Source organism: Macaca fascicularis, chromosome 16, assembly GCF_037993035.2.
Source record: "Macaca fascicularis isolate 582-1 chromosome 16, T2T-MFA8v1.1".
Taxonomy (NCBI): domain Eukaryota; kingdom Metazoa; phylum Chordata; class Mammalia; order Primates; family Cercopithecidae; genus Macaca; species Macaca fascicularis.
The window spans coordinates 3,248,583-3,273,737 of record NC_088390.1 but is presented as its reverse complement, the minus strand read 5'-3'; the positions used below and the strand labels follow the sequence as shown (position 1 = coordinate 3,273,737).

The 25,155-nt window shown below is 39.5% G+C and overlaps 1 protein-coding gene and 1 long non-coding RNA gene across 2 annotated transcripts; both read right to left on the bottom strand.

Annotated features, from left to right (window-relative positions):
* Positions 1-648: 648 nt before the first annotated feature.
* On the bottom strand, positions 649-23,896 carry LOC123569457 (uncharacterized). Its single transcript, XR_010582169.1, has 3 exons — positions 23,840-23,896; positions 21,840-21,905; positions 649-868 (listed from the first exon to the last, which is right to left on the bottom strand). It is a non-coding gene; the product is annotated as an uncharacterized lncRNA (long non-coding RNA).
* Positions 13,999-15,039, bottom strand: LOC102130796 (olfactory receptor 1P1). Its single transcript, XM_015437452.3, has one exon. It carries the CDS (start codon positions 14,995-14,997, stop codon positions 13,999-14,001), a length of 999 nt encoding a protein of 332 aa, XP_015292938.3. The 5' UTR covers positions 14,998-15,039.
* Positions 23,897-25,155: the final 1,259 nt, after the last annotated feature.

Sequence of the window (25,155 nt, the reverse complement as noted above, 5' to 3'; positions counted from 1 at the left end):
GATGTTCAATCCATTCATCAGAGTGGAATGGCTAGTGGTGCAGCTGGATGAACAGAAGTTGGGAAGAGAGCAATGCAGGTCTTGGAGTTGGAAAAATCATCTGTTAGTCCTTCTTCCTATCTCACTTCTTTTCTTAAAACCTGGAGAGGCAGAACATAAAGGGAGCCCAAATCCAATTCATGTGGTCTCAGTTTGACCAGGTGAGCATTTGCAGGGATCCCCTTTATCTTTTAAAGAATGAATAAGGTCTAGTATTTGATAGTACAATAGCATCACTATGGTCAATAATAATTCAATTGTACCTTAAAAAGTAACTAAAATTGTGGATTGTTTGTAACACAGAGGATAAATACTTGAAGTGATGGATACAACACTTACCCTGATGTATTACATACTGTATGCCTGTATCAAAATATCTCATGTACCCCATAAATATACGCACCTGCTACGTACCCACAACATTTTGGAAAATGTAAAAAATAATGAAAAATTATGACATTGGTTTGGTTGCTTTGTAATGTAGGTAGATGTTATATATATAGCATCTAGCAAAAGGCAGTTGGAGCAGTAAGTGAGATTATGCAAATAGAGTTTCTACATTTTACATGAGGCGGCATGATATTAACTGTAAATGGACTGTGAGAAGCTAAGCATGTATATTGAAATCCTACAGCAGCAAATGCAAACAGAAGAGAAAGGAGAATAACTTAAAAAGCAATAAATAAATAGGAATTATAAAAAGGATTATTACCATGGGTGGAGCGTCCCCTCTGCTTGTTAAACTTCCAGCTGTGTTTCCTGCTGGTGCACACATCCTGCCTTGCTTAGGTGTCTCTCCTCATTATTCTACGTTCCCTCTGTAGGCCGGCTGTGGAGTCAGAGGAAGAGCATTTACCATGAGGGAAACTGGGCTCAAATACAAGATCTGCATTTTTCTAATGGAAAGCCATGGGCAGACGGGCACGGCGGCTCACGCCTGTAATCCCAGCACTTTGGGAGGCCGAGGTGGGTGGATCACCTGAGGTCAGGAGTTCGAGACCAGCCTGGCCAAGATGGTGAAACCCCATCTTGGCCAGGCATGGTGGCTCATGCCTGTAATCCCAGCACTTTGGGAGGCTGAGGCGGGTAGATCACGAGGTCAGGAGATTGAGACCCTCCTGACTAACATGGTGAAACCCCGTATCTACTAAAAATACAAAAAGTTAGCTAAGCATGGTGGCGGGCACCTGTAGTCCCAGCTACTTGGGAGGCTGAGGCAGGTGAATGGCGTGAACCCGGGAGGTGGAGGTTGTAGTGAGCCGAGATCGTGCCACTGCACTCCAGCCTGGGCCACAGAGTGAGACTCTGTCTCAAAAAGAAAAAAAAAAGAAAGACATGGGCTAAGTCACTTCATCTTTTAGAGATGTGACTTCTTCATCTGGAAGGAGGGCTACTGCCATCTGTGCCACAGGACTATGTTGAAAACGAAAAGAGACAATAATATATGTGATATACTAAAGGCACACACCCACATACATACGTACATTTCATATGTAATGAAATGGCTACTGTCTCTGAACCTATGTGGCACATTTTTAACTTCTTTTATAGCACTTATCCCTTTCTTCCTTGTTTCATTTTTCTAAAAGAAGTATTTGAGTGCTCAGTTAATAGTGCAGGACAATACACTGTGCTATGTCCCTTGGCTGATAGAAAAGGGAGACACACACATAGTTTGACCTGGAGGGACATCAAGTCTTGACTGTACAAGTGTCTTCCTTCCCCAACTAGAATCCTCATTCTCCATCCTGGCTCCTTTTCTTGAAGTTCACTCATTCTGCAATGAATTCTTTGTTGAAAACTTGACTTATCAGCTCCCCTCTGATCCATGTTCTGTTAATTTTGCTCCAAAACTTTATATCTTCATTCTACTATTTAATTCAATACATCCACAAGAGTCACAGGAACACTAAAAACACACCCAAAATGGAACTATTTTTTTCTGAAATTGCTCTTTTGTTCACTACTGTCATTAAGGGCATCTTTTTTGTGTGTGACTCAAACTCAAAATCTTGTGGACATCTTCTTACTTATTGCTATCATAATAATTCATTCTATGGTTTCCATTTCCACACTACATTTGCATCTAGATCATAGATGCAAAGAAGGATACCTTCTTATATAGTATCTATCCTCTTTGGTACTTACTATTTCACTATGGAGAATAAACACCTAATTCCATTAGACCTTACTGACTTTATCCATAACAGCAAAATTAGTCTTGTATTCATTATGTATCTTCACTTTCTCTTCCCTAGATTGCTTTAAGAGATGTCTAATTTAATTAAACTCCTGGTCTCATCACTGTCCTCTCCTCCCTTACTGCTCTCTTATCTATCCATTCTTAATTAAAGAGAAACTCTCTTCACTGTTTCATTCAGAGCTTTTAACTATGTATCTATGCAACTATCATAATTTCATAAACACCCCTGGACTCACCACTTAATCTGAATATTAAGACTGTAGTAATAACCGACAACTAACTATGTGATAACCCTAGTTCTATTCCTCCATCTCACCTCTTGAATTTTGTCTCATCTTCAATCCTGTGGTCATTCTTTCCTTTGCTTTTGTTTTTATTTTATTATTCATTAATGACTGTCTTAGTAAGATTTTAGGAGGAGTTGTATTATCTTTATATATAGTCTAGTTTAAACTATGAAGTAAGCACAAAAATATTTCCTCAGGTCAGTTTCTTTTTTTATTATACTTTAAGTTCTGGGGCACATGTGCAGAACGTGCAGGTTTGTTACACAGGTATACACATGCTATGGTAGTTTGCTGCACCCATCAACCCATCATCTACATTAGGTATTTCTCCTAATGCTATCCCTCCAATAGCACTCCACCCCCTGACAGGCCCCAGTGTGTGATGTTCCCTTCCCTGTGTCCATGGGTTCTCATGGTTCAGCTCCCACTTATGAATGAGAACATGCAGTGTTTGGTTTTCTGTTTTTGTGTTAGTTTGCTGAGAATAATGGTTTCCAGCTTCATCCATGTCCCTGCGAAGGAAAGGAACTCATCCTTTTCATGACTGCATAGTATTCCATGGTGTGTATGTGCCACATTTTCTTTATCCAGTCTATCACTGATGGGCATTTGGGTTGGTTCCAAGTCTTTGCTATTGTGAACAGTGCCGCAGTAAACATACGTGTGCATGTGTCTTTATAGTAGAATGATTTATAATCCTTTGGGTATATACCCAGTAATGGGATTGCTGGGTCAAATGGTATTTCTGGTTCTAGATCCTTGAGGAGTTGCCACACTGTCTTCCACAATGGTTGAGCTAATTTACACTCCTACCAACAGTGTAAAAGCATTCTTATTTCTACACATCCTCTCCAGCATCTGTTGTTTCCTGACTTTTTGATGATCGCCATTCTAACTGGTGTGAGATGGTATCTCCTTGTGGTTTTGATTTGCATTTCTCTAATGACCAGTGATGATGAGTTTTTTTTTTTCCATGTTTGTTGGCTGCATAAATATCTTCTTTTGAGAAGTGTCTGTTCATATCCTTTGCCCACTTTTTGATGGGGTTGTTTTTTTCCTAAATTTACATTCTTTGTAGGTTCTGGATATTAGCCCTTTGTCAGATGCATAGATTGCAAAAATTTTCTCTCATTCTGTAGGTTGCCTGTTTACTCTGATGATAGTTTCTTTTGTTGTGCAGAAGCTCTTTAATTAGATCCCACTTGTCAATTTTAGCTTTTGTTGCCATTGCTTTTAGTGTTTTAGTCATGAAGTCTTTGCCCATACCTATGTCCTGGGTGGTATTGCCTAGGTTTCCTTCTAGAGTTTTTATGGGTTTAGGTCTTAAGTCTTTAATCCATCTTGACTTAATTTTTGTACAAGGTGTAAGAAGGGGGTCCAGTTTCATTTTTCTGCATATGGCTAGCCAGTTTTCCCAATACCATTTATTAAATAGGGAATCCTTTCCCCATTGCTTGTTTTTGTCAGGTTCATCAAAGATCAGATGGTTGTAGATACATGGTATTATTTCTGAGGTCTCTGTTCCATTGGGCTACGTGTCTGTTTTGGTACCAGTACCATGCTGTTTTGGTTACAGTAGCCTTGTAGTATAGTTTGAAGTCAAGTTGCATGATGCCTCCAGCTTTGTTTTTGTTTTTGTTTTTGTTTTGCTTAGGATTGTCTTGGCTATACGGGCACTTTTTTTGATTCCATATGAAATTTAAAGAAGTGCTTTCTAATTCTGTGAAGAATGTCGATAGTAGTTTGATGGGAATAGCATTGAACCTATAAATTACTTTGGGCAGTATGGCCATTTTCATGTTATTTATTCTTCCTATAAATGAGAATGGATTGTTTTTCCATTTTTTGTGTCATCTTAGTTCCTTGAACAGTGGTTTTTAGTTCCCCCTGAAGAGGTCCTTCACATCCCTTGTAAGCTATATTCCTAGGTATTTTATTCTCTTTGTAGCAATTGTGAATGGGAACTCATTCATGATTTCGCTCTTGGCTTGTCTGTTGTTGGTGTATAGGAATGCCTGTGATTTTTTCACATTGATTTTGTATCCTGAGATTTTGCTGAAGCTGCTTACCAGCTTAAGGAGTTTTTGGGCCGAGACTATGGGGCTTTCTAAATATAGAATCATGTCATCTGCAAACAGATTCTCTTCCTATTTGAATACCCCTTATTTCTTTCTCTTGCCTGATTGTCCTGGCCAGAACTTCCAATACTGTGTTGAATAGGAGTGGCGAGAGAGGGCATCCTTGTCTTGTGCCAGTTTTCAAAGGGATTGCTTCCAGCTTTTGCCCATTCAGTATGATGTTGGCTATGGATTTGTCATAGATGGCTCTTATTATTTTGAGATAATATCTAGTTTATTGGGAGTTTTTAACATGATGGGATGTTGAATTTTATTGAAGCCCTTTTCTGCATCTATTAAGATAAGCATGTGGTTTTTGTCATTGTTTCTGTTTATCTGATGGATTACATTTATTGAACCAGTCTTGCATCCCAGGGATGAAGCTGACTTGATTGTGGTGGATAAGTTTTTTGATGTGCTGCTGGATTCAGTTTGCCAGTATTTTATTGAGGATTTTTGAATCATGGTTCATCAGGGATGCTGGTCTGAAGTTTTCTTTTTTTGTTGTGTCTCTGCCAGGTTTTGGTATCAGGGTGATGCTGGCCTCATAAAATGAGTTAGGGAGGAGTCCCTCCTTTTCAATTGTTTGGAATAGTTTCAGAAGGAATGGTAGCAGCTCCTCTTTGTTCCTCTGGTAGAATTCGGCTGTGAATCTATCTGGTCCTGGGCAGTGTTGGGTTGGTAGGCTATTCATTACTGCCTCAATTTTGGTAGTTGTTATTGGTCTATTCAGGGATTCTACTTCTTCCTGGTTTAGTCTTGGGAGGGTGCATGCGTTCACAAATTTATCCATTTCTTCTAGATTTTCTAGTTTATTTGTGTAGAGGTGTTTATAGCATTCTTTGTAGTTTGTATTTCTGGGGGGGGTCAGTGGTGATACCCCTTATATCATTTTTTTGTCTATTTGATTCTTCTCTAGTCTAGCTAGTGGTCTATCTATTTTGTTAACTTTAAAAAAAAAACAGCTCCTGTATTCATTGATTTTTTTTGAAGAAGGGTTTTTCATGTCTCTTCCTCCTTCAGTTCCACTCTGATCTTAAAGTTATTTCTTGTCTTCTGCTAGCTTTTGGATTTGTTTGCTCTTGCTTCTCTGATTCTTTTAATTGTGATGTTAGAGTGTTGATCTGAGATCTTTCCAGCCTTCTGATGTGGGCATTTAATGCTATAAATTTCCCTTTTAACACTGTTTTAGCTGTGTCCCAGAGATTCTGGTACATTGTTTGTTTTCATTGGTTTCAGATAACTTCTTAATTTCAGTGTTAGTTTTGTTATTTACCCAGGGGTCATTCAGGAGCAGGTTGTTCAATTTCTATGTAGTTGTGTGGTTTTGAGTGAGTTTCTTAATCCTCAGTTCTAATTTGATTGCACTGTGGTCTGACAGACTGTTATGATTTCATTTATTTTGCATTTGCTGAGGAGTGTTTTACTTCCAATTATGTGGTCGATTTTAGAATAAGTGCCCTGTGGCACTGAGAAGAAAATATATTCTGTTGATTTGGGGTGGAGAGTTCTATAGATGTCTATTTGGTCCACTTGATCCAGGACTGAGTTCAAGTCCTGAATATCCTTGTTAATTTTCTGTCTCGATTAGATCGGGGTGTTAGACTCCCACACAATAATAGTGGGAGACTTCAAATGTCTTCGTGGGTCTCTAAGAACCTCTTTTATGAATCTCAGTGCTTCTGTATTGGGTGCATACATATTTAGGATCATTAGCTCTTCTTGTTGCATTCATCCCTTTACAATTACGTAATACCCTTCTTTGTCTTTTTTGATGTCTGTTGGTTTAAAGTCCGTTTTGTCATAGACTAGGATTGCAACCCCTACTTTTTTTGCTTTCCATTTGCTTGGTAAATTTTCCTCTATCCCTTTTTTTGGGGGCTTATATGTGTCTTTGCATGTTAGATGGATCTCCTGAATACAGAACACGGATGGGTTTTGACTCTTTATGCAATTTGCCACTCTGTGTCTTTTAGCTCATTTACATTTAAAGTTATTGTTATGTGTGAATGTGATCCTATCATGATGCTAGCTGGTTATTTTGCACACTGGTTGATGCAGTTTCTTCATAGTGTCATTGGTCTTTATATTTTGGTGTGTTTTTTGCAGTGGCTGGTACGGGTTTTTCCTTTCCATATTTAGTGCTTCCTTCAGGAGCTCTTGTAGTGACAAAATCTCTCAGCATTTGCTTGTCTGTAAAGGATTTTATTTCTCCTTTGCTTATAAAGCTTAGTTTGGCTGGATATGAAATTCTGGGTTGAAAACTTTTTCTTTAAGAATGTTGAATATTGACCCCCACTCTCTTCTGACTTGTAAGGTTTCTCCTGAGAGATCCACTGTCAGTCTGATGGGCTTCCCTTTGTAGGTGACCTGACTTTTCTCTCTGGTTGCCATTAACATTTTTTCTCTCATTTTGACCTTGGAGAATCTGATGATAATGTGTCCTGGAGTTAATCTTCTCGTGAAGTATCCTATGATATTCTCTGTATTTCCTGAATTTGAATGTTGCCCTGTCTTGCTAGCTTGGGGAAGTTCTCCTGGATAATACCCTGAAGTGTGTTTTCCAACTTGTTTCCATTCTCCCCATCTCTTTCAGATACTTGTTTCAATCAGAGGTTCAATCTTTTTACATAGTCCCACATTTCTTGGAGGTTTTGTTTGTTCCTTTTCATTCTTTTTCCTCCAATCTTGTCTGCCTGTCTTATTTCAAGATAGTCTTCCAGCTCAAATTCTTTTCTCTGTTTGGTCTGTTTGGTTATTGGTACTTGTGGTTGCGTTGTGAAGTTCTCGTGTTGTTGATACTGTGGTTGTGTTGTGAAGTTCTCATGTTGTGTTTTTCAGCTCCATCAGATCTCAGTGACATTCCTCTCTAAACTGGTTTTCCTGGTTAACAGTTGCTGTAATGTTTTATCATGGTTCTTAGCTTCTTTACATTGGGTTAGAACGTGCTCCTTTAGCTTAGTGAAGTTCATTATTACCCACCTTCTGAAGCTTACTTCTGTCAATTCATCCATCTCAGCTTTCACCCAGTTCTGTGCCCTTGCTGGAGAGGTGTCACCATCATTTGGAGGAAAAAGAGGCACTCTGGCTTTTTTGAGTTTTCAGTATTTTTTCATTGATTAATTCTCATCTTCATGAGTTTCTCTAGCTTCGATCTTTGAGGTTGCGGACCTTTGGATGGAGTTTTTGTGGGGGACTTTTTTGTTGTGGTGGTTTTTGCTTTCCGGTTGTTTTTCTTTTAATAGTCAGGCCTCTCTTTCACAGAGCTGTTGCCGTTTGCTGTGGTTCACTCCAGATCCTGTTTCCTGGGTCCCTCCTACACCTGGAGGTGTTACCAGAGGAAGCTGCAGAACAGCAAAAATGGCTTCCTGCTCCTTCCTCTGGGATCTCTGTCCCAGAGGGGCACTGACCTGATGCCAGCGGGAATACTATAGTATAAGGTGTCTAGCGACCCCTGTTGAGGGTTTTCACCCAGTCATGAGGGCACTTGATCTGGGACCTGCTTAACAAAGCACTCTGGCAGCCCCTTGGCTGAGAGGGGGTATGCTGCAATTGGTGGAACCCACTCATCTGGACTGCCCAGATTCCTCAGAGCCAGCAGGGGAAAAGACAAAGTCTGCTGATCCGCGGAGACCATGGCCCCCCCTCCACCCAGGGGCTCAGTTCCAGGGAGATCAGTTTTGTCCCTAAACTCTTGCCTGGAGTTGGTGAAATTCCTGCAGGGAGCCAAGCCACGAGGAGGAATGGGTCAGGGTCCAGCCTAAAGAGGCAGTCTGGCCATGATCCGCCACAGCCGCTGTGCTGTGCTGTAGGAAATTCATCCAAACTGTCCAGTGTCCCCCATACTGGCAGGGGAAAAACGGCCGACTGGAGCCGCAGTGATGGCTGCCACCCCTCCCCTGGGAGCTCAGCCTTGTTTTTGTTTTTTGTTGTTTTTGTGTGTGTGTGGTTTTTTTTTTTTTTTTTTTTTGAGACAGAGTCTTGCGGTGTCGCCCAGGCTGGAGTGCAGTGGCATGATCTTGGCTCACTGCAACCTCCACCTTGCTGATTCAGATGACTCTCCTGCCTCAGCCTCCTGAGTAGCTGGGATTACAGGCACCCACCATCATGCCTGGCTTTTTTTTTTTTTTTTTTTTTTTTTTGTATTTTGGTAGAGACAGGGTTTCACCATGTGGGCCAGGCTGGTCTTGAACTCCTGACCTCAGGTGATCCACCCACCTCGGCCTCCCAAAGTGCTGGGATTACAGGTGTGAGCCACCGCGCCCGGGAGGGAGCTCAGTCTTCTTAGGCAGCCACCAGCTGCAGTGATGACGGCAGACCTCCCTCCCCCCGAAACTCGATAGTCTTAGGCAATCTCCAGTTGAGTGGCCGCTGAGAGTCTGCACAGCTCTGTGCTTGGACTCCCAAAGGGAATCTCCTGATCTGTGGGTTGCACGAATCCGGGGGAAAAGTGTGGTTCCCTGGGCAGGGTAGCACCATCACTCCCCACCTCCCTTGGCTGGGGGTGGGAGCTCCTCTTGCCCTGTGTGGCTCCCAGGTGGGCCATCGTACCACCCTGCTTTTCCTCACGCTCCATGGGTTATGCCAACTGCCTAGTCAGTCCCAGTGAGAGAACCTGGATACCTCAGCTGCCATTTTCGTTCTTCTAAGTGGGAGCCTCTGACTGCAGCTGTTTCTAGTCAGCCATCATGGCCCCTCCCCTCTGTATTTTCTTATACATTTTAGAATAATCTTGTTTATATCTTAAAAAAATCCTGCTGGAATTTTGATAGGAATTGAATTAAACCTAAATCTCAATTTGAGGAGAATTGGCAACTTGACTACGTTAAATTTCACAATTCATGAACATATTCTGTCTCTCCATTTATCTAGGTCTTCTTGATTTCTTTCAGCAGTGTTTTGTAGTTTTCAACATAAAAATCCTGTACATGTCAAAAATTAGCTGGGCATGGTGGTGCGCACCTGTAGTCCTAGCTACTTGGGAGACTGAGGCAGGAGAATTGCTTGAACCCAGGGGGGCAGAGATTGCTGTGAGCTGAGATCCTGCCATTGCACTTCAGCCTGGGGAACAGAGCGAGACTCTATCTCAAAAAAACAAAAAACAAACAAACAAAAAAAACCGTTGTGTACATATGTTTTTAAGATTTTTGTTTTAACATTTACATTTGTTTTATTTTCCTGAGTGTGATTGTCAATGCTTTTGTATTTTTAAGTTTGGTGTCTGCATCCTTATCGCTGCTGTATAGATACACAGCTGATTTTTGTATGTTTATCATGCATTTCATGACCTTTCTGAACTCACATAAGCATTTTTTACATTTTGTTTTTGTTTTTAGATTTTTAAAGACATTTCTTGGAATTTTCTATGTCCTCTGAATCATATCATCTGAAAATGGTGACAATTTCATTTCTTTATTTCTGCATGTATGCCTTTTATTTCCTTATCTTATTGCACTGGACATAACTTCCAGTTTTTTATTGAATAAGAGTAATGACAGTGAACATTCTTGATCTGTCCCCAATTTTCATGTGTAAAAATTTAGTCTTTCCTCATAACCTCCAGTATAATGTTAGTCACAGGTTTTTTGTAGATGCTTTTTATCAAGTTGAGGAAATTCCTCTTCATTCCTCTCCGTCTGAGGTTTTGTTTATTTTAAAAAATTTATGAAAAGGGTGTTAAATGTTGTCAAATCCATTTACTGTATCAATTAGTAGGATCATGTAATTCTTCTTTAGGCTGTTAGTATGCTGGATTGGATTGACTGGCTTTCAACTATTGAACCAACCATGCATACCTGGAATAAACCCCACTTGATCATGGTATGTAATTTCTTTTATATATTGCTGAATTTGATGTTATGAATTTTTGCATTTATATTCATAAGGATATTGGTCTGTAGTTCTCTGTGTCTGTACTCGTCATCTGGTTTTGGCATCAGGGTAATCTCTTCTCTCCTTTTCTGTTTTTGGAAGAGATTATGTAGAACTTGTGTTAATTCCTCTTTTTGATGGAGTTTTCCAGTGAAACTATCTGGACCTATATATTTCTTTTGAGGTGTTATGAAATTGTTATTTCAATTACCTTAAGAGCTGTAAGTCTACTCAAATGATCTATTTTACATTGGATGAGTTGTGGTAGTTTGTATTTTTTGAGGAATTCGTTCACTTTATCTTCATTGTCAAAATTGTGTGTTTAGAATTCCTAATAGTATCCTCCTATCTCTTGTATGTCTGCAGGGTCTGTAGTGATATGCCTTATTTCAGTTCTTATATTGTCTTCTCCGTTGTTTCTTTGTCAATCTTGCTAGGGATTTGTTATTCATCTTTACAAAGAACCGGGTCTTCACTTCATTGATTTTTCTCTGTTGTTTTTTATGTTCAATTTCATTGATTTTTGATCCTATCATTATTACTTGCTTCTATTTGCTTTGAATTTATTTTGCTCTTGTCTAGGCTTCTTAAATGGGAACTTAGATTCTTGATTTGAGACTTTCCTCTTTTCTAATGTATGTATTCAGTGCTATATATTTTCTTCTTATCACTGTTCTAGCTTTGTTCCACAAATTCTGATATGTTATATTTTCATTTTAATTCAGCTCGATTTTTTTAAAAATTATACTTGTGACTTCCCCGTGGATTATTAATAAATGTGTTGTTTAGTTTTTGAGTGTCTGGAGATTTTCTTCTTGTTATTGATTTCTAGGCTGATTGCATTGTGGTCAGAGAACACACTCCGTATGATGTATGATTTCAATTATTCTAAATTTGTTGGAGTTTGTCTTATACCCCAGTATATGATCTATCATGGTATATATTCAGGGGGCACTTGAAAATAATGTTAGTTCTGCTGTTATTGAAGGGGGTGGTCTATAAATGTCAAATAGATACTGTTGGTTACCGCTGTTGTAGAGTTATCCCATATCCTTACTGATCTTCTGTCTAGTTATTCTATCATTGTTGAGAGAGGGGTTTTGAAGTCTTCAACTATAATTGTGAACATTCGTCTATGTCTCTTTCAGTTTTTTTCTCACATATTTTGCATTTCAACTGTATGATGAATACGTTTTCAGGATTGCTATGTCTTCTTGGTGGATTGAATCCTTTATTATAATATCCCTGTCACTGGTAATTTTCTTTACTTTGAAATCCACTTATGTGAAATATATATAGCCACATCTCTTTCTTTTCATTGATGTTTATATTTCTTTCTCCATTCTTTTCCTTTCAACCTAAGCTGTAATATTTGAGGTGAGCTTCTTGTGGACAACATAGAGTTGGGTAATGTTTATTTTGAATCCACTCTGCCAACTTCTGTCTTTTAATTGGTGCATTGAGACCTTTTACATGTAATATAATTAACGATATGTTCATATTTAAATTTGCCATTTTATTTTTTGTTTCTATGTGTTTTCTTTTTCCTGCCTTCTTGTGAGTTGCTTTAACATTTGATTCATTTATTGTGTTTTTGAGTATATCCCTTTGTGTAGTTTTTTAGCGGCTGCTGTAGGTGTTACATTAAACATACATACATAATTTATCACATTTTACTGTTTCCATCATTTTACCAGTTCAAGTGAAGTGTGGAAGCCTTACCTCTCTTTAACTAATCCACTAAAATAAAACCAACTGCCCCTGACCATTTCATGCTCTTCATGTAGTAGACCAACAGAAAAAGATGAGTCATTTTTTTAACTGAGATAATTGATACTGATTACCATGAAGATTTATGGCTTATGCCATGAACTTTCATATTAATTCCATAGATGGTAACAAATGCTAATAAGCATTTTAGTCATAACACACACAAAAAAAGCAGAATAACTAAAACCTCTAATAGTTGAAGGTCTAATTCATTCAATAGGTAGTAGAGAGTCAAGCTAATTATCTGCAATTACAGCTTTGGGACAACCAACAGTAGTATGGACTGTATCTTGTTTTGATTACACTTTTATGCAATCTTACCATCTCCTAACTGGCCACCAACTTAAAGGGAATTCTGAGTTATGGGGCATATACCCACCCTGTTTGAGAAGGAATGAGGCTGAATTCATTTTAACAACACATAGAGGCTCCAAATCATAGGATGAGAGCTGGATACAATGGGGAACTGCAAATGGATCTAAGTAGCACAGGCATGGATTGCATTGAACACGAATCTCATGTACCTCCTCAGTTTCTCTCGACAGTCTCCTCCTTTCTGAAGGCATCCTCTGCCTCCTGGACCAAGTCACTACCACTGACAGCCTTACCCCTCTTGTGGGAGATGGGGTGTGCTACTCAGCACAAGGAAGCAAAAATATGTGTGGTCCACAACTCTCTGTCAAATTCCTCAAGATGGCTGGCATCCCAGTTTTTGACCCAGACCTGCATGGGCTATAGGCAGATACACACACACAACACTCACAGTCAGCCACGACTTAAGCAGATAAGGAAGAAAGCTAGAAATAACTACACATGGCTGGGCGTGACGGCTCATGCCTGTAATCCCAGCACTTTGGGAGCCCGAAGTGGGTGGATCACCGCAGGTCAGGAGTTCAAGACCAGCCTGGCCAACATGGTAAAACCCTGTCTCTACTAAAAATATAAAAAATAGCCAGGCGTGGTGGCAGGCACCTATAATCTCAGCTACTTGGGAGGCTGAGGCAGGAGAATTGCTTGAACCTGGAAGGCAGAGGTTGCAGTGAGCTTGAGATCGTGCCATTGCACTCCAGCCTGGGCAATAAGAGTGAGACTCCATCTCAAAAAAAAAAGAGAAATAACTACACACTAGTTACCATAATATATAACTTACATTTATACATTTATTATATCATCTCATTACAAATTGTTTGTAAATCTTTTTACTAAGAGAACATAGATCACTCCTATATCGTTGACAGCTTTGTTTTAATAGCTGCAAATATTTTTGATTCATAACCTTGAGACAATAAGTATTTGTATAATTTCCTATTTTTGTAGGAAAACATACACTTGTTCACTTAAATTTGTAAAGTCTTTGCCATCTGATTGACTTTATTGCTAAATATTGTCATTAGCCCACTTTCCATGACCTCATTAAGTTTTAATAAACTAGCATATAAAAGGCTTTTAGAATTAAAAGCATTGCAAAAGTCATGCCTCCTTTTGAAAAATTATTAATAAGTTAAATAAGCAAATAAGGAGCTCTTAACAGATTAAGCACAAAGCAAAACATTGATTTCCCTTTATAATACCAAACTTGCAGTGGGCACTTGGGGAGGGGAGTGCTGATAAGGGATATGTGGGATTCAGAAATGAGACACTTTGAGGTAGAAATTTCTGTCAAGCCCCTCACTGGAGGGGAAGGAGAACACCTTCAGTTTCTCAGCAGAAGTCACTGGCCCTGGCCCTGTGAGAAGGAGACTCTGCCCTTGAGAAGTCTAACCACTGCAGCCTTCATGTCCTTGTTCCGCAGGCTATAAATAAAGGGGTTCAGCAGGGGAGTCACCACTGTGTACATGACAGCAGCCGCTGTATCCTCCTCTACTGAGCTGGAGGAAGAGGATGAGGGGCACAGATACGCCCTGATCACCGTCCCGAAGAACAGAGCAACAACAACGAGGTGAGAGCCGCAGGTAGAGAAGGCCTTGCGCCTTCCCTGGGCAGAGGGCGCCCTGAGGATGGCTGAAACAATTTGGATATAAGAAACCAGGACGAGCATAAAAGGGATTAGAATGACTGTTCCCCCTAGGAACAGGAGCACAAGCTCATTGACCTGGGTGTCAAAGCAAGACACCTTCATCAGCGGTCCCAAATCACAGAAGAAGTCAGGAATGATCTTAGAGCAGAAGGAAAGCTGGGATATGAGGAAGGTGTGAGTCATGGCGACAAGACTCGTGAGGGTCCAGCAGGCGGCCACCAGGACGGCACAGCGGTGGAGGCTCATGATCATCATATAGTGGAGTGGGTGGCAAATGGCCACATAGCGGTCATAGGCCATTACAGCCAGGAGAAAGATGTCCATGTCCCCAAAAGTCAAGAAGAAGTAGAGCTGTGCCAAGCACCCTGCATAGGAAATGGACGTGCTCTGGGTCTGGATGTTCACCAGGGCCTTGGGCACGGTGGTGGAGGTGAAAAAGATGTCTGTACATGACAAGCTGGCAAGGAAGAAGTACATGGGGGTGTGGAGGTGTGTGTCGGTGCCAATGGCCAGGACAATGAGCAGGTTCCCAGCCACAGTGACCGCGTACATCCACAGAAACAACAGGAAGAGAATGTGTTGCTGCCGTGCCTGGTCTGAGAGTCCCCAGAGGAGGAACTCAAAGGTACTAGTCTGATTCCCTCCTTCCAGGAGCTCAGAAGTCGGAGAAAAAACACCTTGAGTGAGCCCCATTACAGGTCTGTAAAAATGCTTTACTTTAGATTGGTGAGCATGCTATTCTCTGAGCTTTAAGGAAGAAAAAAGAAAGACAGTGTACTTTTATTGGCCATCTACTATGTGCACTGTAAATTTTTACTGAAATACACTATGCTGGAAAGTGTGGGAGATACAATGTGAGGTAATTAAAATACATTTCTCATTTGTTTTTCTACACTCTTTTTCATCCCAAATGTCTTTAGCTGTACTCTCAGAGGAGTTAATATCTGTAAAATGAATGAATGAAAGCATCTTAATTACTGACTCTGGACCTGGCACAGTGCTAGGTAAGTAAGACAGTGATAACCTTTAACCTCAGGAAATTTTTGATCTAATGGGCTAGATATAACTGCCTCTATTAAAATCTTATATGAGTTGGATTCAGAGTTTCCCAGCCATTCACCTGCTTTCAAACCACTCTCAGACCCCAAGACTGTACCTGTTCTGATTCATCAAGCCCAAAACTCAATATTCTCTAAAGATGCAATTTCATATTATCTATTTTTCTGGAAACCAATTCAACAATCAACTATTTAGTAAAGACCCACTATGTACAGATTACTTTTTGAGGTGTCAGTGAAACTCCAAAGAAAAAAATCATAGTCTCCAGAATCTCAAACAGAATAGAACAGGATGTGTCCTAAAAGAGAAGCTGAAGGCCAAAACTCATCAATCAGGTAACTCACTCCAGGGTACAACTGGAGAAGCAGCCAGGGCTGTTCTGATGAAGAGGCCTTCATTTGGATAGAAATATCAGCAGTAGGCCGGGTGCGGTGGCTCAGGCCTGAAATACCAGCAGTTTGGGAGGCCTGGGTGGGCAGATCGCTTGAGGTCAGGAGTTCGAGAATAGCCTGGGCAACACGGTGAAACCCCGTCTCTACTAAAAATACAAAAAAATTAGCTGGGTGTGGTAGTGGGTGCCTGTAGTCCCAGCTACTCAGGAGGCTGAGGCAAGAGAATCACATGAACCAGGGAGGCAGAGGTTGGTAGTGAGCCGAGATCACCACACTCATGCCAGCCTGGGCCACAGAAGCAGGGAAAGGGAATGAAGGAAGGAAGAAAGAACTAGGCAACAGGGAGTAAAGGGCCCTAATGATTACGACCACTGTGTGGGGAATGACTTTTCTCTCCATCTCTCACTGGTAAAAGTCCACACATTTCCACACGAATGCCACCTACTAAACATTTCATGCTCCTTCTCTAAGAGAAAGGCTGTTCCTGCACGAAGCTTCCACAAGATTTTGATGACACATTTTTTTCATCAGCACTTGAACATTTTTGTGCCCCCGTATTAATGGTAGATTCTGTAACATGCTATGTCTTCCACACAGTAGCTGTAGTAGTGTTTTGACTACAGAAAAATTAAATAAATGTTAAATGATTAGAGTTTCTACTTTTCTCCTTTCTTACGTCTTACCTTCCTTTCCTGAATTTATTCTTCTCAAGGCTGAGAATTTTAAAACACAGAGTCAAACAGGAGTTCGGGTCAATTTAATTCAGTTCAAGTCTGCAAACATTTATCAGTCTTCTCACTCTCTGTACATGCACCTTGACTATCTATACCCAGAGAAGGAAGGCATTCTGTATGTTTTATTTCTGTGTAAACCCTTGGGCTGAATGGAGTGAAGTGTTAACCATTGACCGGTGGTGATGGCCTTGAGAAGTCTGTGAAAGCGAGAAGTTCTAAAACATAATTTGATCAAGTCACAGATAAAACTTTCAGAAGCTTTTGGTATCCTTTTCAACAAGTACATATCTGAAGAAAGAATAAAAAGGATGCAAAGGGAACTACATTAAGAAAAGGGTGCATGGAACCATATCTGAATTATGTATTTGGGACTAAACAGTGATTGTCTAGATCCTAATTTTCTTATGTCTCCACTGAGAACCATGCAAAGTGACAAGGAGGAGGAATATAAGCTCAGGTATGTATACTTTCATTGAAACTGAGAGTCAGAAACATCTCACATTAAAAAAAAAACACACAACACCTTGGAAATGAGTGGAAGACAACACCATGAATCAGCCCCATCAATGCGGAAAGTAAAGGCCAAGCAGCAAAGTAGGTGAGTAGGGCAGGGGGTAATGGGGAGTATCAGAATCTACAAATCCTCAGCTGACAGTCATGCCTAGAAAGAGAGGACATAACCCTGAGGGATAGTTGTTATGTACAGATCTGAAGAAACAGGGCAAAAAGTCATGCCGAACAAAGGTGAAGAGGAAAGGTGAGGCAGGCGATAAAGCAATCTTCATTATTGTAGCAATGGAAGGAGTCCCCAGATGGAGAATCTGGGCAAGTTACCCTAATCTTGCTAAATCTCTGGTACTGAAAAAAGGCAAATTGTTCAAATGTGAATCATAACTAATGACTAAATTGCTGGACCTATAGAGAAATATGAAAAAGGAACCCCTGAAAAGTCAAGCTTTTTCTAAGAGAACTCACTAGGAAATTGTCTCTATTGAGAAAAATTCCAATACAATATGTCTTCAAGAATTTTCAAAGTCATAAAACTAATTGTGAAAGAATACTACAAATAGGAAATAAACTCAGAGAAAATATACCCGGACCACAGGAAGGTGTGAAATAGGAACTGAGAGAAGTCTGGATAGAAATTGAAGCAACAGTCACTTATTTTGAAGACTAAGTTACAGAGATTTTTTTTAAATGAACAATACAGAAATCATTATAAAGGACATAAAGGCTAGAAATCAGAAAGGCAAAAGAAACAAAAATAAAGAATGGGGTAAAAGAGTTAGAGAGAAAGAAATTGGCATAGAAGACTGACCAAGAAGATTATATTATAAGCAGAATCCCAAAGAAAAAAGTAAACTTCAGAGTAGAAGATTTAAAATTTAAATGAACTTCCCAGAAATGAAAGATTTTAGTCTACATATTGAAAAGGCATATATCTTAGTAAATTCCAAAAAGTATCTTAGTAAAGTTGTTAGACCTTCAAAATAAACAAAGAATCCTTCAGGTAACCAGTTCCTCCTCCTCCACCGAAAAAAAATCAAGTTGGCATCAGTCTTAATAGCAACTTTCTATACCAGAAAGTAATAAAAGAACACTTACAAGAAACTCAGAAATATAAAGATGAGCCAGGAATTTTATGGCAACCAATCTGTACTTGTATAAGGGCGATAAGCACAGAGTTTGAACATAAACTCAGGGATTATTGTTCCCATGGCTCTTTCTGGGGTTTCTATTAGAAGATGAAGTTCATATAATCAAGAAAATGTTAGAATAAACTTAGCAAAAATACAAGTGAAAAGCATTGAATATCAATTTACTGTAGAACTAAACTAGGATCAGAATGTGGGGCTAAAGGTGACAGGATACTAGTTAAACCATTATGGAAAACAGTGTGGCGCTTCCTCAAGGATCTAGAACTAGAAGTACCATATGACCCAGCCATCCCATTACTGGGTATATACCCAAAGGATTATAAATCATGCTGCTATAAAGACACATGTACACGTATGTTTATTGCAGCACTATTCACAACAGCAAAGACTGGGAATCAACCCAAATGTCCATCAGTGACAGACTGGATTAAGAAAATGTGGCACATATACACCATGGAATACTATGCAGCCATAAAAAAGGATGAGTTCGTGTCCTTTGTAGGGACATGGATGCAGCTGGAAACCATCGTTCTCAGCAAACTATCACAAGAACAGAAAACCAAACACCGCATGTTCTCACCCTTAGGTGGGAACTGAACAATGAGATCACTTGGACTCGGGAAGGGGAACATCACACACCGGGGTCTATCATGGGGAGTGGGGAGGGATTGCATTGGGAGTTATACCTGATGTAAATGACGAGTTGATGGGTGCAGCACACCAACATGGCACAAGTATACATATGTAACAAACCTGCACATTATGCACATGTACCCTAGAACTTAAAATATAATAAAAAAAAAGACAGGATAATACCTAAATGCAATATATGCTAATAATATGCAAATAACTAACCAATCAATGGGAAAAGGAAGAAAGTAGGAAGTCTATTTCTGTTTATCTCTTAGGGACACTTAGGAGAAAAGGAATATATTAAGCAAATAAGTCAAATAGAAGCTTAAGCTTGTCTAAGAGGATAAAGAAAGAATGTTCTTGAAAAAATAGTAATATTGAATGGTGGAAAAGGGAGAATAAAGTTTACAAGTTAATTTCATTGTATATAGTAAGGAACAAAAGACACTGTCGAAAGAAGAGACTAAAAGTATTAAGATATTAGCATTATGTAAACTTCCTATGATCAGAAAGAGAATGGCAGACTACATATTAAACATAAAGTCATATGGCACACCTAGGCCTACACATCAGTTATGTTAATAAATGTAAATGAGCTTAATGAACCTTTTAAAAGAAACATACTTTAAATTGACTCTCAAAGCAAAACCCAACTCTATTCTGTGTATAAGAGAAATTGCTAAAATAAAGTATTTCAGAATGATTGAAAATGAAATGATAGGCAAAGGCATAGGAGGCTAATGTGACCAAAACAGCATGATCCTTATATCAAAAAAACAGAATTCAGGAGGACAAAATTAAACAATATGCAGGCTACTTTATAAAAATTAAACCTACAATCAAAATAAAATTGTTTTTAAAAATCTATAAAATTTATGAAGCTTAGTTTGGCTTAGTTCAACCATTGTAGAGGACAGTGTGGTGATTCCTCGAGGATCTAGAACCAGAAATACCATTTGACCCAGCAATCCCATTACTGGGTATATAGCCAAAGGATTATAAATCATTCTACTATAAAGACACACACACACGTATGTTTATCGTGGCACTATTCACAATAGCAAAGACTTGGAACCAACCCAAATGCCCATCAATGACATACTGGATTAAGAAAATGTGGCACATGTACACCATGGAATACTATGCAGCCATAAAAAAGGATGAATTCATGTCTTTTGCAGGGACATGGATGAAGCTGGAAACCATTATTCTCAGCAAACTAACACAGCAACAGAAAACCAAACCCTGCATGTTCTCATTCATAAGTGGGAGTTGAACAAGGAGAACACTTGGACACAGGGTGGGGAACATCACACACCAGGGCCTGTTGGGGGGTTGGGGCTTAGGGGAGGGATAGCATTAAGAGAAATACCTAATGTAGGTGATGGGTTGATGGGTGCAGCAAACCACTGTGGAACGTGTATACCTAGGTAACAAACCTGCACGTTCTGCACATGTATCCCAGAACTTAAAGTATAATAAAAAAGATCTATAATATCTGGGTACCACATAAAACAAATTTTCTCAAAGTAGAAACTATAAAAGATCTGCGAAGAAACAAACACATTAATAAAAAGAGAAGCTTGGCCGGGCGCGGTGGCTCAAGCCTGTAATCCCAGCACTTTGGGAGGCCGAGATGGGCAGATCACGAGGTCAGGAGATCAAGACCATCCTGGCTAACATGGTGAAACCTCATCTCTACTAAAAATATAAAAAACTAGCCAGGCGAGGTGGCAGCGCCTGTAGTCCCAGCTACTCGGGAGGCTGAGGCAGGAGAATGGCATGAACCCAGGAGGCGGAGCTTGCAATGAGCTGAGATCTGGCCACTGCACTCCAGCCTGGGCGACAGAGCGAGACTCTGTCTCAAAAAATTAAAATAAAAAAAAATAAGAAGAAAAGGTTTTGTCAGTCCAAAGCAGATCAAGTGATTAAAGGAAGGATAGAAAATATCAAAATAATGTGTACATTTGTGTGTATGAGTATGTTTTAATAATGGTAATGAATACACTTTACTTTGAAGTTCCTATAGAACATTTTTTAAAGACAGTTTATAGAGCCACAGACAAAACCTCAAATGAATTCCAAAAAGTAGCAATAATTCAATTAACGATCTCTGACAAAAACAATGCAATAAAAATTACATAAATAGAAATTAATTACAAAACCAAAAAATAAAAATGGCCTTTTAACCTGGAAAAAATGTTTGAATATCCTCATTAAATAACTCTAGGGTCCAAAGGAGATATAAAGATCTAAATTCCAGAATTTTTAGAAAACAATAGCAGTAATAGTAATACCACATATCAGAATCTATAGAATATTGTTAACACCATAATCAAAATATTCACTGCCTTAAATACTTATATGAACGACAATAAAGAATAAAACATGAATTAAGCATCTAACAAAATTGAATTGAAAGGAAGGAGAAAAATATTTAAAGCAAAAATTGAGTTAGAAACCAGAACACAAAGTTTAAAAAAAAAAAAAAACACCAGTTATTTGGTCTTCAATAAACAGTTTTGGGACTCTTGCAAAAGGATGAATTGGAACTTGTACCTCAGATTATATACAAAGTTAACTCAAAATGGATTAAAGACCTATGTAAGAGCTAGAGTTATAAAAGTCGTAAGAGGAAATACAGGCATAAATCATTGTGACTTTGGATAAGGCAATAGTTTGTTAAATATAACACCAAAAGCACACAACAAAATGAAAAGCAGACAAGTTGCACATCATCAAAATTTAGAACATTTGTGCTTCAAAAGACACTATTAGCAAAGTGAGAAGACAGCTTATGGAATAGCTCACTTCTCACATAGCAGAAAATTTCATTTTCTCCTATTCCATAAGCAGATAAGGGATTTCTATCTAGAATATAGAAAAACACAAATACAACTCAGTAATGAAAAAGACAACGAACAATGGTATGTTTAAGGAATCAGTTCCGATGTGAGTTTTTTCCAAGCAACCTGGCTGAAATGATATAATAGGATGCATTATTTCTTTGTGAGGGTCTACATGATCATTTTCTAGAAAGCATAGGTATGTGTACTTACCTTTTTATATGAAGACAATAGTGTCCTTGTGGTTTTAAAGACAAATGTGAAATAAAATTGTTTCATCTGAAAAAAAAAAAAAAAACAATGAGATACCACTTCCCACCCTCTGGGACGGCTGGAGTCAGTAAGTCAGGTAATAACATGCATTATCAAGGATGTGGAGAAAAAAAAACACTACATCTTCATCATGTGGGATTGATTCCAGGAATGCAAGGCTGGTTAAATACAGGAGAAACATAATCACCCATTGTTATAGACTAAAAGTCTGTAAGAGGAATCATAACTAGTTGGACAAGTTCCCTTCCCTCTAACATCATCCTCCCAGGAAACCCATCCCAGCCTCAGCAGGGAAGCTTTGGCAGGAACATGCTGTGCTCAGTTTTACTGTACCGGGAATGCTCCTTTCCCTGGGGTGGATGAGGGTCTTGCTCTGAGCCTGCATTCTTGGGTCTGGTAGAGCCAGGCATCTGTCCCAGTGCCTGAGTCTTTGCTCCAGTGGAGAGGACATGGCCTTCAGAGATCACTGGCAGCCTGGTGTTTCTGTCCAACCCATGGGACCCAAGCCCTCCTCTCCCAGCTGTTCACACAATTCCTCATCCCCACTCACCTCTCTCTGCTCCTGTCTGTTGCTGGCTGCATGTAGAGCACAGCTGATTCTATACTCTTCTCTCCCCTGCACTGTATCTAGATGAACCTGACCTGGGACTGAGCTTCCCTGACTTCCCCACCAGTGATGGGAGTCTGTCTTTTACTTGTGACAACTCACCTGTAACTCCTCAAGGTATTCTCTTACCTATAATCTCTCGTTTCTCCCTTTTGTTAAAAGAATTAGCATTGGAATTAGAGGTGCTGTGAAAGGCCACCTAGTTCATCTTTTCTGTCAATTCAAGAATCCTCTCGCCAGCATCCTCGAGAGGTGTTTTGCCTGCTTAGGGACCTACAGCCACGGGGAGCTCCCCCTCAGCAGAGCAACCTACTGCACTTTGAAGATGCTTCCTTTTTACCCTGTGACACTGGAAGTCCTGGGCACTTCTTAATACTATCAGGATGTGTTTTTAAAACACTTTTCAATCCATTTTACCTGTGTAAAATATAATATTATTCTCACACATTTACAATTATAATGCATTTATCTGTGTTATTAAGCTGCCAGTCTTTATTCATTTTTTCTCATAATTTTTTTTTTTTTTTTTTTTTTTTTTTTTTTTTGAGACGGAGTCTCACGCTGTTGCCCAGGCTGGGGTGCAGTGGCGCGATCTCGGCTCACTGCAAGCTCCGCCTCCCGGGTTCCCGCCATTCTCCTGCCTCAGCCTCCTGAGTAGCTGGGACTACAGGCACCCGCCACCGCGCCCGGCTAATTTTTTTTTTTTTTTTTGTATTTTTTTTAGTAGAGACGGGGTTTCACTGTGGTCTCGATCTCCTGACCTTGTGATCCGCCCGCCTCGGCCTCCCAAAGTGCTGGGATTACAGGCTTGAGCCACCGCGCCCGGCCATTTTCTCATAATTTTTATCTCTTTTTGCTTTCATATGAAACTTTTGACGAAGTCTTAAGTTTTTACTCTACAAAACAGATGATCGCTTCTGGAGTATTGATATTAATATTATCGGTACCCTATGTAGGTTTTTAAAACTTACATTTTCATGCTGAAATATTTTAAATGTATTGACAAGTATAATGCATTGACCTGTGTTAAGTATTCTTTAAAACATGATTTTAACAACGCATGATTTCCTCTATCTATGCAAACGCTGCCTTACCCTCCCCTCCTCTATTCCAACCACTCTGAGCCACTTAGTGCTCATATATACATACACACACACACACACACACACACACACACACATATTCCCTTGTGTCTATCTATCCATCCATCCCTTGTATCCAGGCTTTTATGTGCAATAATTTCTACCCCCAGATACTTACAGGCATATAGTTTATACTCAGTTAATATTTGTTAAAAGAGTGAATGTCATACTGTTAGTAAAGGAAACGTCACCTGTTCTCGCCTCTTGCCAGAGATCCGCTTGGAGGGTAGAGAGCTTCCAGTTCACCTAGAAAATGAGAAGGAATCAACTTGCTGTGGTCAAACACAAGAGCTCAAGAGTCCAAGTTTTAGAGTTTGAGAGAAATGGGCTTGAGTATCGATTCTACCATTTAAAAGTTATATGAACTTTCAATAATTTTTTAAGTGATTAGAGATAGGGTCTTGCCCTGTCACCCAGGCTGGAGTGCAGTGGTGCAATCATAGCTCACTTTAGCCTCAAACTTCTGTGCTCAAGCGATTCTCCTGCCTCAACCTCTTGTGTAGCTGGGACTATAGGCAAAGGCCACTGTGCCCAGCTTATGTGAAAATTTTAAGTATTTTCTCTAAACATCAACTTCCTCACCTGTAAATTGAGATAATAAATAGTTTCTTCCTTTTAGTGTATTGTGAAGGTTGAATAAAACACGTAAAGAACTTTGGAAAGCATCCTGGACAGTAAACTCTCAACAAATGCTGATTTGTACTCAACAGAGTTTGGTGAATATTATCTTTGAAATTTAAAAGTTCCAGGATATGTATGTTTATAAGTCACTGTTCTTCAATAATTATTTGCAGAATTCTGAGAGCCATTTAGATTTACAATTGCAAGTCTCCTTCTAGTTCAGAACAAAGGGCTCTAATATTTTCCTTTGGAGTTTCTCAAATTTTTGCATTGGATTTTAGTTCTCTATTCCCTGTAACTATCAGGCAGAAGGTAGGGTGATGCAGCCAAGGATCCCCTGCAGCCACCTGAAGCTTGGAGAGACAGGGAAGGATCCTGCCTTGGAGCCTTGGAGGGAATGTGGCCCTACTGACACCTTGATTTTGGACTTCTCGCCTCCAGAACTGTGAGAAAGTGAATTTCTGTGGTTTTAGGCCACCAAGTTTGTGACAATTTGTTGCAGCAGCAGTAGCAGGACACATACCAGGTAAAGTAACTCAGGTTCCAGGGATTTGGATGTGGACATATTTGAGAAGCCATTATTTAACCTACCAGTCTTTATTCATTTTTTTCTCATCATTTTTATCTCTTGTTGCTTTCCTGTGAAATTTTCAAGGAAATGTTTTTACTCTACAAAATGGATGATCACCTCTGAAGTGTTCATATTAATATTATCTGCACCCTATGTAGGCTTTTTAAATTTACATTTTTAGGTTGAAATATTTTAAAGTAAATTGTAATTATTGTGGCATTACACCCCTAAGTATTCAGCCTACATCTCTAAAAAAAAAAAAAAAAAAAACCTTCCACTTGCCCCAAATAGTGCTTTCACACCAACTCAATTAAT

Coding starts and splice junctions, on each gene's coding strand:
- LOC102130796 (XM_015437452.3), bottom strand. CDS start 14,997: ATGGGGCTCACTCAAGGTGTTTTTTCTCCGACTTCTGAGCTCCTGGAA.